The sequence below is a fragment of the Aphanomyces invadans genome (assembly GCF_000520115.1).
Source record: "Aphanomyces invadans strain NJM9701 unplaced genomic scaffold supercont1.13, whole genome shotgun sequence".
In the NCBI taxonomy this organism is placed as follows: Eukaryota; Oomycota; class Saprolegniomycetes; order Saprolegniales; family Verrucalvaceae; genus Aphanomyces; species Aphanomyces invadans.
The window spans coordinates 1442550-1455432 of NW_008580158.1; the positions used below are offsets into that span (position 1 = coordinate 1442550).

The 12883-nt window shown below is 53.7% G+C and overlaps 6 protein-coding genes across 9 annotated transcripts; 3 read left to right on the forward strand and 3 right to left on the reverse strand.

The window, feature by feature from the left end:
- Positions 1-906: 906 nt before the first annotated feature.
- H310_07392 (hypothetical protein) lies at positions 907-3058 on the forward strand (the record flags this gene model as incomplete). The annotated part of the gene is made up of 1 exon (XM_008872785.1): positions 907-3058. The coding sequence occupies one exon, from the start codon at positions 907-909 to the stop codon at positions 2326-2328; it is 1422 nt and encodes a 473-aa protein (XP_008871007.1). The 3' UTR covers positions 2329-3058.
- H310_07393 (hypothetical protein) lies at positions 2308-3051 on the reverse strand. Its single transcript, XM_008872786.1, has one exon. It carries the CDS (start codon positions 3037-3039, stop codon positions 2368-2370), a length of 672 nt encoding a protein of 223 aa, XP_008871008.1. The 5' UTR covers positions 3040-3051; the 3' UTR covers positions 2308-2367.
- Positions 3059-3369: 311 nt separating the features above from the next.
- On the forward strand, positions 3370-8032 carry H310_07394 (hypothetical protein). The gene is made up of 5 exons (XM_008872787.1): positions 3370-3660; positions 3717-3797; positions 3842-4813; positions 4861-5551; positions 5604-8032. The coding sequence occupies exons 1-5, from the start codon at positions 3397-3399 to the stop codon at positions 7871-7873; spliced, it is 4278 nt and encodes a 1425-aa protein (XP_008871009.1). The 5' UTR covers positions 3370-3396; the 3' UTR covers positions 7874-8032.
- On the reverse strand, positions 5953-9849 carry H310_07395 (hypothetical protein; the record flags this gene model as incomplete). Its single annotated transcript, XM_008872788.1, has 9 exons — positions 5953-8641; positions 8685-8775; positions 8824-8861; positions 8906-8950; positions 9015-9110; positions 9162-9290; positions 9354-9437; positions 9486-9614; positions 9667-9849. 9 exons carry the CDS (start codon positions 9847-9849, stop codon positions 7958-7960), a joined length of 1479 nt encoding a protein of 492 aa, XP_008871010.1. The 3' UTR covers positions 5953-7957.
- Positions 9850-9927: 78 nt separating this feature from the next.
- Positions 9928-10434, reverse strand: H310_07396 (hypothetical protein; the record flags this gene model as incomplete). Its single annotated transcript, XM_008872789.1, has 1 exon — positions 9928-10434. One exon carries the CDS (start codon positions 10432-10434, stop codon positions 9928-9930), a length of 507 nt encoding a protein of 168 aa, XP_008871011.1.
- A 46-nt stretch (positions 10435-10480) lies between these two features.
- On the forward strand, positions 10481-12238 carry H310_07397 (hypothetical protein). 4 transcript variants are annotated; one of them, XM_008872790.1, is made up of 10 exons: positions 10481-10637; positions 10687-10718; positions 10768-10819; positions 10864-11029; positions 11088-11353; positions 11403-11437; positions 11487-11586; positions 11637-11719; positions 11775-11797; positions 11851-12238. In XM_008872790.1, exons 1-10 carry the CDS (start codon positions 10517-10519, stop codon positions 12215-12217), a joined length of 1245 nt encoding a protein of 414 aa, XP_008871012.1. In that variant the 5' UTR covers positions 10481-10516; the 3' UTR covers positions 12218-12238. The 4 variants fall into 4 exon arrangements, with proteins under 4 accessions (XP_008871012.1, XP_008871015.1, XP_008871013.1 ...); XM_008872793.1 differs by having other exon boundaries at positions 11637-11797; XM_008872791.1 differs by having other exon boundaries at positions 11775-12238.
- Positions 12239-12883: the final 645 nt, after the last annotated feature.

Below are 12883 nucleotides of genomic sequence, written 5' to 3' on the forward strand. Positions count from 1 at the left end.
GCCCAAGCTGTACAAGTGATGCAGAAAGTCTGTACAGTCCTCTGTTGTTGCAGCAGTGGCGACCAAACCGTGTTTGTGCTGTTGGCAGTATGCCTCAAATTGGCGTTGGTATGTTGCATAGGTTCTGCGTGTTGACGCTCCATGGAAGGAGTCTTGAATGGTCTGCTTGCTCGGTGCGCCCTCCATCGTTTTTGAATCTGGAGCGCAGTTGAAACTGCTTCTGGCTTTGTCCAATCACAGCATGTACATGTTAAATGCTAAGGATATGTTTCGACTCCGACGATATCCTCGTCCAATAGTAAACTGAGAAATTCTTTTGACCAATGTGAAGCGACAAACCTTGTCGGATGACCAATCGAGCTGCAGAACATTGTGGATATTTGTCGTGGGTGAAGTATATGTTACTATTAATGTTAATAGTACGATTTTGGAGTTTCAACCTGACTGGTGCAAAATCACTTCAACCTGGTGTTTCTCTTCAGTGCGATACGCATCAAAGTAATGACGTGGTCAACATCGCAAGTGGCGAAAGCAGCTACAAATGTCAAAGCGACTCGTTCGACTTCGTTGGGACTGTGCCAACAGTAATGGACAGTTTAAACTGGCAGTGCATATATTTATGTTGTTGAAGGTTGGGTGCTTTTCACGGGCCACGGGTCTCATGATGCATTCTCTGTGGCATGTGCGATATTGGCGTCCTTGCATGTGTGCAAGAGCAGTTGCTCGGAATACGACCATTTGAATTGCTGGCATGGAGTGACGAGACCATACAATTGCCGTCGGCGAACTAAGTAGAATGCTGTGTCGTAAAGTAGTGTTCGTAGTAACATCGATGTAGTACTGGCAGCTTCTACATTGGGGCCTCCGCGACCGTGATGATCTCAAAGCTACATTTGGCATCGTGTCATGGGTCGATTGTTGAACCTGGTCATCCTCGTCGCTTCGTACCTCCAGATTGGAACAGCAGTGCTGTCTGAACTGGGCATTGGCTACCACGTCGGTGACGCAGCTAAGATTGAGCACGATTTCCGAGCGATTCGCCAACACTTTGGTGGTGTCCGCACGTTCTTGACCCAAGTAAATCCGCAGGTCAACATCATTGACGTGGCAGCAACGGTGGGCCTGAAGATTGCGACGGGCATACCAGTCGACAAGTCTCGCTTTACCTTGGACCTTGAAGCAGTTGTTGCGGGCGCCAAGCGGCATCCCAACGCCGTCCAAGCTGTCTACATTGGCAACGAAGACTTGCTGCATGGGTATAACCCTGGTCGCCTTATCGAATTGATTCGGCGAGTCAAACGGCGCCTCATGGACGCTGGTTTGCCCTCCATTGCGGTGGGGACGGTGCAGACGGACGGATCGTTTCTGGAGCATCCGCAAGTGGCCACTGTGTGTGACGTCTTGGGGGTCAACATCCACCCGTTTTTCAGCAACGGTCAGCCGATGGCAAACTTCAACGCACGATGGCGAGTGGTGAAGGCCAAATTACCACCGTCGAAGTTACGCATCACTGAAGTGGGGTGGCCAACCGCTGGAGGTCGTTCTCCGAGTGGGCAAGAGGCCAACGAAGCCACGTCGGTGGCATTCTTCCAAGATTTCTCCAAGTGGCAAAAGGAGGAGCAGACCGAGATGCCGTTTTGGTTCATGTATCAAGACGTGCCATCCAAAGGAGGATTCGAAACTTACTTTGGCCTTGCCAGAGAAGATGGCTCGTGGAAAGTTGATTGGGATGTGCTCGCCACGGACCCCTCCCAGCGCCTGCAGGCGGCAATGGCCATTGAAGCGGCCAATGGATGCAAACTCGCGGCTGCGAATGGCCAAGTGACTTGCGGACCAGCGGATGTAGAGCCAACGATATTTACGTGGGACCTGGCCACAATCGGACTACGAACCAGTGCCAACCAGTGCTTAGCAGCGTCAACCGCGGCCAAGACTGTCCGACTCGAGCACTGCGATGGCAACAGCACCGATCAGAAATGGATCGTGCTCCGACGTGGCAGTCGGTTCATTCATGTTGACGATGGCATGTGCATGGACATATCGCTGCCGGAAGGTCAGCCCACATTGGAGATGTGCGACGGCGATCGTCATACACAAAAGATCCGTATGGTGTCTCTGCCACGACTCTGCAGCTTGGAGGAAAACGCGGATTACCCTGGTCATGACTTCAGGTCCATGCCCGCTCGGGACGCAATGTCGTGCTGCCACATTTGCCTCAAGACGACGCCATGCAAAGCATTCAGCTGGATGCATGGAACTTGTTGGTTGAAGCACATGAAAGGACCGAAGGCCGTCAAAGTCGGCATCGTTTCGGCGGCTATGAGCTGAGCCCTGACGAACTGTATTACTCTTCACGCCAATGTTCATCTATTTAATTGGTTTCTCTGGCTGTACCAGCAAGGGTCGCAGTTCCTCCGTGATGCGAACAATGTCTTTGTTGGACTGAAACTCGGACATGTTTTCCAGGTGACTACTCACTGTGCCGCGTACATGGGGGCAATGGAATACCAATCGCCAAAGGGCTCGCAAACATGCGACTTGGGAGCATTCGTTCTTGAGGGAGAGCAATGCACACAATGACGACACGATCGCGACCGAGTAGTCGGTTGCGATCAACTGGGCAGCTTGCTCACCTCCCACCTGAATAAGGTTAGCGATGGCGTTGGCGGCGTTGCATTTCGACAGGACGAAGGCATTCATGGGGTCGGGTACTCTCAGGAGCTTGGCGAGCATCGTAAGCACGGCGTCCCTGGCAGGCAATTTGTGGATGATGACGCTTGTGGAAGCCGTGAAGGCTTCAAGAACAGCAGCAAGCCAGTAGTTGACTTCCGGCGACGACAGACGCATTTGCAACAGTACTGGCAATGTCGTTTCCGCCATCGACGTGACTGTGGCTTTGTCCAGATGGAGAATACCCCACAGTCGTTGCAGGACGGATATCTTGTCGGTGGCCGTTAGCAATGTCGAAGTCAAGACGGCTATGACTTCCAGCGAGTTGTCGCACGGAATCGGCCGCCGGCTGTACTCCCCCGCGGGCATGGCCACGCCTCGATCAGTTACACATTGAGTGGCAGTTACAGCCGTGCCGAATTCATCACTTCCCCTTCTACATCCATGCTTGCCAACATTTGTCGAATGTCTTCGGGCGCGGGGGACTTTATGTTCCGGTCGCGTTGTGCTTTGCGCTACCAGCGACTTCATCCTAGCACCTGGCTACATGCAAGGCACCATCTAGTACCCCTCGCCTCACAAACCTGACACGTAGAAAAGGGATGCCCCAGGATCCGTTATATTGGTGATGGGCATCACGGCTTCCTATTCATAGGAAAGGACTAAAAATGGCACGACCAACTGCCTTCTCCTGTTCAAGTCGTTGCAGTCACAGAGTGCGCACGCATGCCGAGCATCACCCCGCGCTCGGTGGTGACAGGGCACGCGACGAATTTGTCGCAGTGGAACTCGAAGCAAAACGATTCGGCTGCAAACGTGAATGCGGCGTCGGTGGTGCTACACGTGCGCAGCCGCCTTCGCCAGTCTGGCGTGATGGGATTCGTGTCATTTCTGCAAGCGCTCAAGCAAGTGGCCAACCCTGCCCAAACTATTTCAAGGGCGCAGCTCAAGGCTACGTTATCAAATCACAACCTTCAGCTGTCGGATGTGGTGAGGCCCCTCCTATGCTGCACGGTCGCCGTGTTCACGGGGACGCGGACGTGTAGGATATTCGTGCAATTGCCATCTTTCTCGGAGAAGAAGTCAGCGGTGCCATGCCCATTTCCACTCTTCGCGACTTGATCTTCGTGCGTCAAGCGTTGAATTGCTTCATTTCTCACTCTTAGACTAGGGCAAACTGGAAGGGCGAAGGCAAGACGTTGCCACAGCCGCGTTCCGCCGCATGGACGGGCGACAACGCGGGTATGTTGCTGTGGACGAAATTCTGCGGAACCACGACGCCGGAATGCATCCCGACCTGATGTTTGGCAATCAAACAACGCCGATTCAAGTGCACAGCACGTTTGTAAAGTCGTTCACGGCACTTGTGCCGCCAACTTCGCTGGTCAACCTCGCCCAGTGGCTCGAATACTGCCAATGCCTCAGTGGGGCTACGGAAAAAGATGACTACTTCGACCTGATCTTCGCCCGCGTGTGGCACGTGTCGGTATCTTCGTCATTAAACGATCCGCCCGATCCGATCAAGGTGTCCAACAACCAAGTGCTGACCCCTCGCTCGTCCCTGACGTTGCTGGATGATTTGAGCCAGAAAAACTTGCTCGCCACGGCACTTGACTTTTCGTCCGAGTCGTTTTCATCCATGCCGTCCCCGGATATGACAGTGGCGGCACCATCCGTTTCGTCCGCACCGCTGCAAATGGACCTGAACTACACGACTACGACCACGCGAAAATCGTCGCGAAATGCCACCCTCAACAGTACCCAAACGGCTGCGTGCATGACGCACATGTACCCCGACAAGGCTGGTCTCTTACCCAAGTCCAAGGACATTGGTGTTGGGACCAAAATGATCCTGTCCCGGCTGCGTGCTGCATTGAAATGTCGGGGAGCAGCGGGCATGGTTGGGTTGAGCCGGAAGTTCCGCATCATCGACGACGACAACAATGGGTTTCTCAACCTCGTCGAATTCAAGAATGCCATGCGCGAATGTGACGTCGATTGCAGCGACGCCGATTTGCGCCAATTGTTCGACGCGTTCGATAAGGACGACAGCCAAGCAATTGACTTTAAAGAGTTCCTCAATGGAGTGCGAGAGCCCATGAACGATCGGCGGTTGGCCCTCGTCCGCCTGGCCTTCCAAAAGGTATAAAGACTGGAAAGCGAGGTATGAGGCCATCACTTTGACGTTAGATTGATCGCAATGGAGATGGCGTGCTCGAACCTAGCGACATTGTCGGCTGCTACGACGCCAGCAAACACCCTGACGTCATTGCTGGCAAGAGGACTGCAGACGCGATTTTCCGCGAATTCCTTGAAACTTTCGACGTGGATGCCAAAGATGGCAAGGTCACACCAGCCGAGTGGGAACACTACTACGACAACATCTCGGCCGTGATTGACCACGACGATTACTTTGAGCTCATGTTGCGCAATACATGGCATCTGAGTGGCGGTCAAGAGTGTGGAGCGAGCTCCTTCGAATCCACTCGTGACCGTGTCGTAGTTGAGCCAGAGTCGCCCGCCATTGTGTTTACAACCCCCAAACGATATGGAAATGCGTCGGCGGGTCTGGCGTCGTGCTTGCAAGTAGATTTGCCACAGGCACGGCAAGCATTGTCCAATCAACCTGGACAACCCTTGTTGGCCGACATGCAACACCCCAAGGAACTCCGGCGCATTGTAAAGCGGCTCAAAACAACATTGAAGGCACGCGGAGGCCGAGGTTACACTGGTCTTGTTCGCGGATTTCGCTTGATGGACTCGAATGGATCGGGAACGTTGGATTTGAACGAATTTCGAGCGGCAATGGACCGACTCCAGTTGCACATGAGCGCGAACGACCTCTTGGTCCTGTTTGACTACTTTGACGTCAACGGGAACGGTGAGTTGCTTGAGGCTTCCTGCCAACCCTCATGGACGTGTCGATGACCTAGGCTCGGTGGACGTGGCGGAATTTGTGAATGGCGTTCGTGACCCCATGAACGAACGCAGGCTGTTGTTTGTCCACATGGCGTTTGATCTCCTGGACACGGACCACAATCATGTCCTGACCGTGGAAGACGTTGTGACCAAATACGACGCTCGGAAACACCCGGACGTATTGGCCGGACGCAAGACGGATCGGGAAATCTACACGGAATTCCTCGATACGTTTGAATGGTCGTCCAAGGTACACGACGGCCAAGTCACGTTGACCGAGTGGACGGAATACTACGCCAATATCAGCGCGAGCATTGACGACGACGACTACTTTGAGCTCATGATGCGCAATGCGTGGCACATGTCAGGCGGCGAAGGGTGGACAGCCAACTCGACCAACCGCCGTGTTCTGGTCAACGAATCCCAGGTCGCCGAGATCCAAAACGACTTGGGCGTGTTGCGGTATGAACAAATCCAGGCGCAGCTCGGGAAACAAGGGTTTCACACCGTGCCAAGCAATACCAAGGTATCGTTCTATGAAGTTCTCGACCATTCGGTGCGCACCACCTCTGTCAACGTGAAGCGTCCGGGGCGCCTTCGCAACAATTGCAGCGACGGGACGGCCACCTGCCTGACGATGGCACCAGCAGCATCATCCACGGCAATCAAGCCGGGGAAGCGACTCGGTGGTGGTGGCTATCTGGCGACCGGCGTAGCAGCCTCGACCTACTCGAGCAATGCAAGTATCCCCCCCAACCAACAAACGTTTGCGACAGTCGGAGTCCAACCCATCCTGACGCGTCTCCGCGCGTACCTAAAATCCTCCCAGCATGGCTTTATTGGGCTCAGCCGAGCGTTCAAACGGATGGACTCGGACGCAAATGGTCATTTGAGTATGTCGGAATTCAAGCAAGCCATGGCTGGATTTGGCCTCGAGGACGTCGACGCGCGTATTTTATTCAACTACTTTGACGTGGACCACAACGGGACCCTAGAGATCCAAGAGTTTGTGACGGGGCTGCGGGGCCCGATGAACGCGCGCCGCCTCGGGTTTGTCCGTGAAGCGTTTGCCCGTATGGACAAGGACGGCAACGGCGTCCTCGAGCCAAGCGACATTGTAGAGGCGTACGACGCGTCCAAGCACCCCGAAGTGATCGCGGGGCGAAAAACCCCCGATCAGGTGTTTCGCGAATTTCTCGACACGTTCGATGTGGATGGCCATCACGATGCCAAGGTGACGCCCGACATGTGGGAACACTACTACGCAAACGTTAGCGCCAGCATCGACGACGACGACTACTTTGAGCTCATGATGCGCAATGCGTGGCACATCACGGGCGGCAAAGGGTGGTGCGCAAATTCGACCAACCGCCGCGTGCTCGTCAACGAGTCCCACGTTGTGGAGGTTGAAAACGACCTGGGGGTTCAGGCGTCCGAAGTGCCCGAACGACTCGAGCGCCAGATCAAGTCGTACATGAACCAACCAGGGACAATCAAAACTCTCAACTCCGTCAATGTGACGGCATGCTTGAACTACATGACAGATCTACCGAAGTCAGCGCAGCCCCCCGCTCGCCAGACGGAAGCCAAGGTTGTTCCGTTGCAAGCTATGCAACGTGCTGCCGACGCTGCCGTACGTCGCCCAAGCAATAGCTGCGGTGTGGTGACAACTTCCAACTCGAGTGTGGCGCAAATGGATGGGTTGTGGGGGGCACTGCGTCAGGTTTTGCGATCCAAGGGGCTCGCAACGATTGTTCAAGTTCGTCGAAGCATCGTGCAGTATGGCAAAACCATCGGGACTGCGCAAGTCCAAGCCGCATTAGCCGAATCTGCCCAAGTCAAGTTGCCAACGGACATTATCCAGAAATTGGTGGACGACGTGCGCCAGCGATGTCCGTTGCGAGGCGAAGATGTATCGAGCGCTCGTGCATCGACGTCGGGGTTCTGGAAGTGTCTGGCCATGCCGAAGGATGACCAACTCATCAAAATGGCCAAAAGAGTGTTTGCCCACCTCCAAGTTGAGGCCAAGGGCGACTGCACGCCATTGGTGCTGGCCAAAGCGTACGATGCCCCCAGCCATCCGTCCGTGCTTCTCGGGCTCGTGCAAGCCGAAGACGTGTTCAAGGACTTTGCCCGGTGCTTTGATGTAGACTCTTCCGGGTGCATCACGTACGACAGCATGGACGCGTATTGCAGCGATCTGTATTTGTCTGTGGGCGAGCTCCGCCACTGCCTCCAAATGCTGCGCGATGTGTTTCACGTTGACATTCCCACGACCTCGTGAAGTAAAGAGTACACACGTTCCACAAGTGTAGTTGTTGTCGACATTATATATTTGATTCCTCGATTGCAGTCACATTTGACTTGATCATCCGCGCAATGTGTGTGGCTGGCGCTGCTTCGCTCGCCGGGGCATTGCAGGCGTCGTGTCTAGATCCTGTGCAGGACTAGACCTGGTAGAAGCAGACAATTCTTGCGCCAAGCGATCGAGCGCGGTTTTGAGACGCACAGAGCTTGGAGGCGGCGGAAAACACTTGCCCATGTCGTTCACGCACACCGGAGCTGGATGACAGCGCAGTTTCTGCCTCAAATGCAGACTCAGTTGTTGCAATTCTTCGAGCACTTGCAATTCCAGTGCTTGCTCTTGTGATGGTAATGCATTGCTGGTAGATAGGTCATGTGGTTGTGCAACTTGGTCTGACTGCGACAAGTGGATTACCGAATCCACCCGATCGAGACGTGGCGTGGGAATCTGAGTGATCGGATGAATCTTGGAAGGTGATGGCGGCAAGCTCCCCGGATTAATCGCCGTGCTGTCGGTGGGCTGGACTTCGTCCTTCTCGTGTACATTGCCCGGCAGGTGGTGTGCGTACCTTTTTGCCGATAAGTCGTATGTGGGCCGTGAATCAAATATCTCTTTTGTTGCCGAAGACGCAAGAATTTGCTTGAGTGTGCACAGCTGCTGCCATCGCTCCCTCCACGAATCATGGTAGTTGTGTAGCGGCAAGTGCATGTGGTGCATGTGGGCCAACGCAGGTAAGATGTATTCGTTCTACCAAAGCCATGAAGGAATGGGGACATAGCTGTCGTCGCACCATAAAGAGGAGGAAACACCGATTTGACGACCCAGTAGTTGTGTACAGGCGGCTTGACACCATTCCAAGCGCTGCATAAAACTCTTCGTAGCTAGAGTTTGCAGATTGGACTTCGCCCAATGCATCTTGAGTGTCAAACCAGAGAGTTTGCGGCAGTGGCGCAGCTCTGTGCATGCCCTGCCACAATGCAATCAGCCTCCGCCACACACTTGACAACGTACCCGAATCTGATGAAAAATCACGTCAATATCGGCGAGGCGGAGATTCTGACAACACGTGAATGGATCGGCGCATCGGTCGGTGCGGCTGGATGTGCTGGAGTCCACGTACCACGCCGTCCCGTAGCCCTACATCTCGTAGAAAACGCAAGAATGACATGCTCGTGATGGCATCGGAATCGCCCGCACAATAGTAGCCAAACGCTGCCTAGTGATGGATGTTTAGTGCATGAAGTATGAGCCGCATCAGCCACCACACCTGCAGGATAGTGTCCAACTGCTCAATGTGGGGCAGAGTGAGCCATCTGTCTAACGAGTGAGGCGCTGGCGAAAGACTAGCTTGGGCGGGCGCCCCCTCCACGCTCTTGCACAATTTGCGCCCATTGCCCTAAAGAACGAATCGATTCCTTTGTGACGTCTGCGTTGCAATCGCGACTGCATGGGACAACACCTTGAAGAGCCGACTATTCTTGTCCATCCACAGCAGCAGCAATCGCATCTTCTGCTCTTCCGTTGGGTAATTGCGATCCCATTCCTGAGGACATGGAGCTCAGTCGAGATTCTGAAGCCGGTCTGTGTGTACCTCGCTGGAAAAAACGAGGATGGCGCACTTGGCCAGCGCCGACATGAAGTCGTGCATCTCCATTTTGGACGGATGGTGCATGCCCAATGACTTGAACAAGGTCAGGACCTGAGCCCGCGAGAGCAAATCCTATTCTCCACCAAGTATGACAACAGCGTGTGCCGACAGTGCCCAGACGTACAGGGCATATACGATAGTGCTTCAGTACTTGGAGAAACCCAGCAAACGTTAATGTGTGGTTTCGCTGAGTCGAATAGTGCAGCCCTTGAGTGCGTGGGTTGGCACGAACGACGTCGACATCCATGGCCTCCAGGAAGATCATCTGAAGCGGCATGGCATAGCTCGTCAGCACGGACGCGGCCATCGTCGCGATCGAACCGGCACAACACGAAAATCTCACTCGAAACCGATACAAAAGGAAGTTACAAACCCATTCGTTCAACTAGCGCTCTTCGTCGACATCGCCGCTGTCGGGTTTGATGGCCTTTGGCACCGTGGAGAGGCCGCGGTAGATCAAGTACATGTACCGAAGAAGGACGTAGTAACCAGGTACAGTGGCGACAAAGATGAGAGGCGTTACCCCGTGCTTCTTGAGGGCACCACGTTGGGCCAAGATCGGATACAACATCCGAACCACCACGTAGACCCAGCCAAGCCAGAGCTCTTTACCACCAGCAACCACGGCATTCGTCCAGAACAAAGCCAAGAACGTGCCTTGCCACTCGACAAAGTTGCCGACCGACCGGTCCGCGGCTAGCATCCCGTCGCTTGCATACCGATTATACTTAGTTTTGATCGTGCCTGCAGCCTTGGCCATTTGGAATTGGCGGAGGTCGGTCACTTTACCATACACTTGCATGGCAATGTTGAAGAAGAACGCACCAGCATACCCCAGCGTCACTTGCGCGGCTTCACGGGGGATGTCCCTGTCAGGAACAGGATGCACCATGTCTTTGGTAATATGCCAAAGTTCCCACTGCAAAGATTCGATTGGACAAAATCCCCTGTAGACAAGTGACTCCGACACCGACATGTTCGCGGATCGACAGCCCAAGTTGGTGCCGGGTCCTCGGTCACTTGATCAAGGAGAGCACGCTACCTTTGCTGCGGCCCTGATGAAGAGCCAAGGCATGAAGCTTCATCGAAGCACTGGTAGGTTCACTAGGACTACAGCGAGCCCACCATGCCGAGTATTTGATAGTTGTGGACGTTGCATGCACCCAGCCAAGCGTGGTAGGGTAGACCTACACCTCCGTGGCTGACGTATTTATCGTCGCGGTAGGATGCATATTCCGGTGATGTCCGCCTACGGCAGAGCGTCGAGTTGAAATTTGGTTCGTGCCTTGTGCAATACATGGTGTTGGCTCATTGAATCCAGGGGACTTTGTGGCGTATTACCAAGCCAAGCAAGGAGGATCCTTCCACTGGCTCATGGAAGCAGAAAGCGACTTGCAATTCTACTTGGCTCAATGCCCACTCTATTCAACCTCGGCGGATGTCCCTGCCGTTCTTCCCAATCTGCTACCTTGTTGTGCTGCGCTAAAGTTAGTTTGAGCAGTCCGTCCCGCACAGTCGATGAGAGCCGTCACGGAGACATTGTAGACCACCCGTTCTGGACACGGTCGATGTGACCCAAATCAACTTGTGGATGACGGTGGCGCCGAGTGACACGAGTGTCCACTACGATGCGTACGAGAATATCCTCCACGTTGTCGAAGGATCGAAGCGTGTGCGGTTGTACCCGCCGTCGGCCACGCCTGCGATTCAACCCCATGCGATCTACTCCAAGTCGTCCAACCACACGATTCTGACGCTCGAGGAATCCAAGGCGTTGCCGGACTTTGTCGAATTCAACGTGGACGCCAACAGTACATCGTCAACTACGACCCGGATACCGACGTCTCACCATGTCCGTAGCGGCCTTGTACATTCCTGAGGGATGGTGGCATCAAGTACATCCTCGTGGTAAACGGCGGGTTCAAACTGCCTTGGCCTGCATAGGTTCACTCGGCTTCGTTCACGGTGGCCGTCAATTATTGGTTTGATGGCATGCGATCTCGATTACTGGCCCAGCCCACGATGGTTCCGTACTACGCTCGAGGTTCGGTCGACTTGTCATAGCACGCACGAGAGGGCTCATGGTGTCTCAAGTTGTCGTGGAAGATCTCGTCCGGTCAGCGCGGTTGGATGCGATGAAGGATGCAGTCGACCAAAGTCGGCATCGGCTTTTGCAAGTACTGTACCCGTTACGACATGTGCATGCGAGGTCGTCTAACGCATGATTCCAAGCGAAACCTGTTGGCACAAGATCCGTACGACTCATTCCTACTCGACGTTTCTTTTCACGGCGCGGGATTGCGACTAGGACGCTAGATGCGCTTGAAACCCTCGTTGTGAATACGTCGGACCCGTCCGTTCGGGAGGATGCGCTTCTGTCTGCGCCACCCGCACTTCTGTACCCGTTGGTTCTACGAATCAGCGAACATCAGCCATCCGTGTGGTTTACACTGTTGGAAGGCTCGAGTTTGGAGCTTGTGGAATTCCTCACCGACGCTTGGGACGACCACGATGAGCTGAGTCGCAGTACAGGCGACATGGCCCCCGAAACGTATTTCACCGCAATTTTTTCACACTGTCCCTTTGACGTTCAAGACATGCTCTTGACGAAAAGAGACTTGTTTGGGAGGCAGTGTGCCCAGAACATTATGGCGTCCATGTTTGGGCTGAGATAAGATCGAACTTTTCATGGCGTTGTAGTTTTTCGAGTAAGCTCTGTGCACGCCGGCATAGCAGAGCAAACTAGCCATCGCCGTGGGCGTGTAGATTTGCCTGTCGAGATCTTGCGTGCGGGCTGTGGTTCATCGCAACACCAACGACGGCAATACAGTGCTGACCATTCAAGATTGGTACACCATGAATTTAACACGAACAGATCGATGACACCAAAAATAATGACGTCGCCATTGATGTCAATGATTCTACAAAAGACAACAACAGGTCTACAACATTTTATTTTGACGCAACGAGCTTATACAACACAAAACAGTTATTTGTTCGAAAATGTGTACTTTTTTGTTGGCCAAGCAAGTTTGGTACAGTGCACAATTTGGTTGTTCACAGTCAAAGACACAAAATTGAAACAACAAAACCAAAATTCATTCTAATATGTAGTATATGACCCCTTGCCTTGAATGACGGCGATGCAACGGGAAAAAAAGGGATTTCATGGATGCCAACAGTTTGAGAAGCAGATCATGGTCCAAGGACGCCCACTGCCGTAAGATTTCGCATTTTAGATCTTCAACACGCTCGAATTGTCGCCCATTCGCATACACTTTACGGACCAAAACTCCCCAAACGTTTTCAATGGGGTTAGGACTGGTGAGAGGGCAGGCCAG

Coding starts and splice junctions, on each gene's coding strand:
- H310_07397 (XM_008872790.1), top strand. CDS start 10,517: ATGTTCGCGGATCGACAGCCCAAGTTGGTGCCGGGTCCTCGGTCACTT. Junction 10,820..10,863: donor GAGCGTCGAGTTGAAATTTG/GTTCGTGCCTTG, acceptor CATTGAATCCAG/GGGACTTTGTGGCGTATTAC. Junction 11,587..11,636: donor GGTTCCGTACTACGCTCGAG/GTTCGGTCGACT, acceptor TGGTGTCTCAAG/TTGTCGTGGAAGATCTCGTC.
- H310_07394 (XM_008872787.1), top strand. CDS start 3,397: ATGCCGAGCATCACCCCGCGCTCGGTGGTGACAGGGCACGCGACGAAT. Junction 3,661..3,716: donor ACCTTCAGCTGTCGGATGTG/GTGAGGCCCCTC, acceptor GCGGACGTGTAG/GATATTCGTGCAATTGCCAT. Junction 4,814..4,860: donor TCCGCCTGGCCTTCCAAAAG/GTATAAAGACTG, acceptor CTTTGACGTTAG/ATTGATCGCAATGGAGATGG.
- H310_07393 (XM_008872786.1), bottom strand. CDS start 3,039: ATGCCCGCGGGGGAGTACAGCCGGCGGCCGATTCCGTGCGACAACTCG.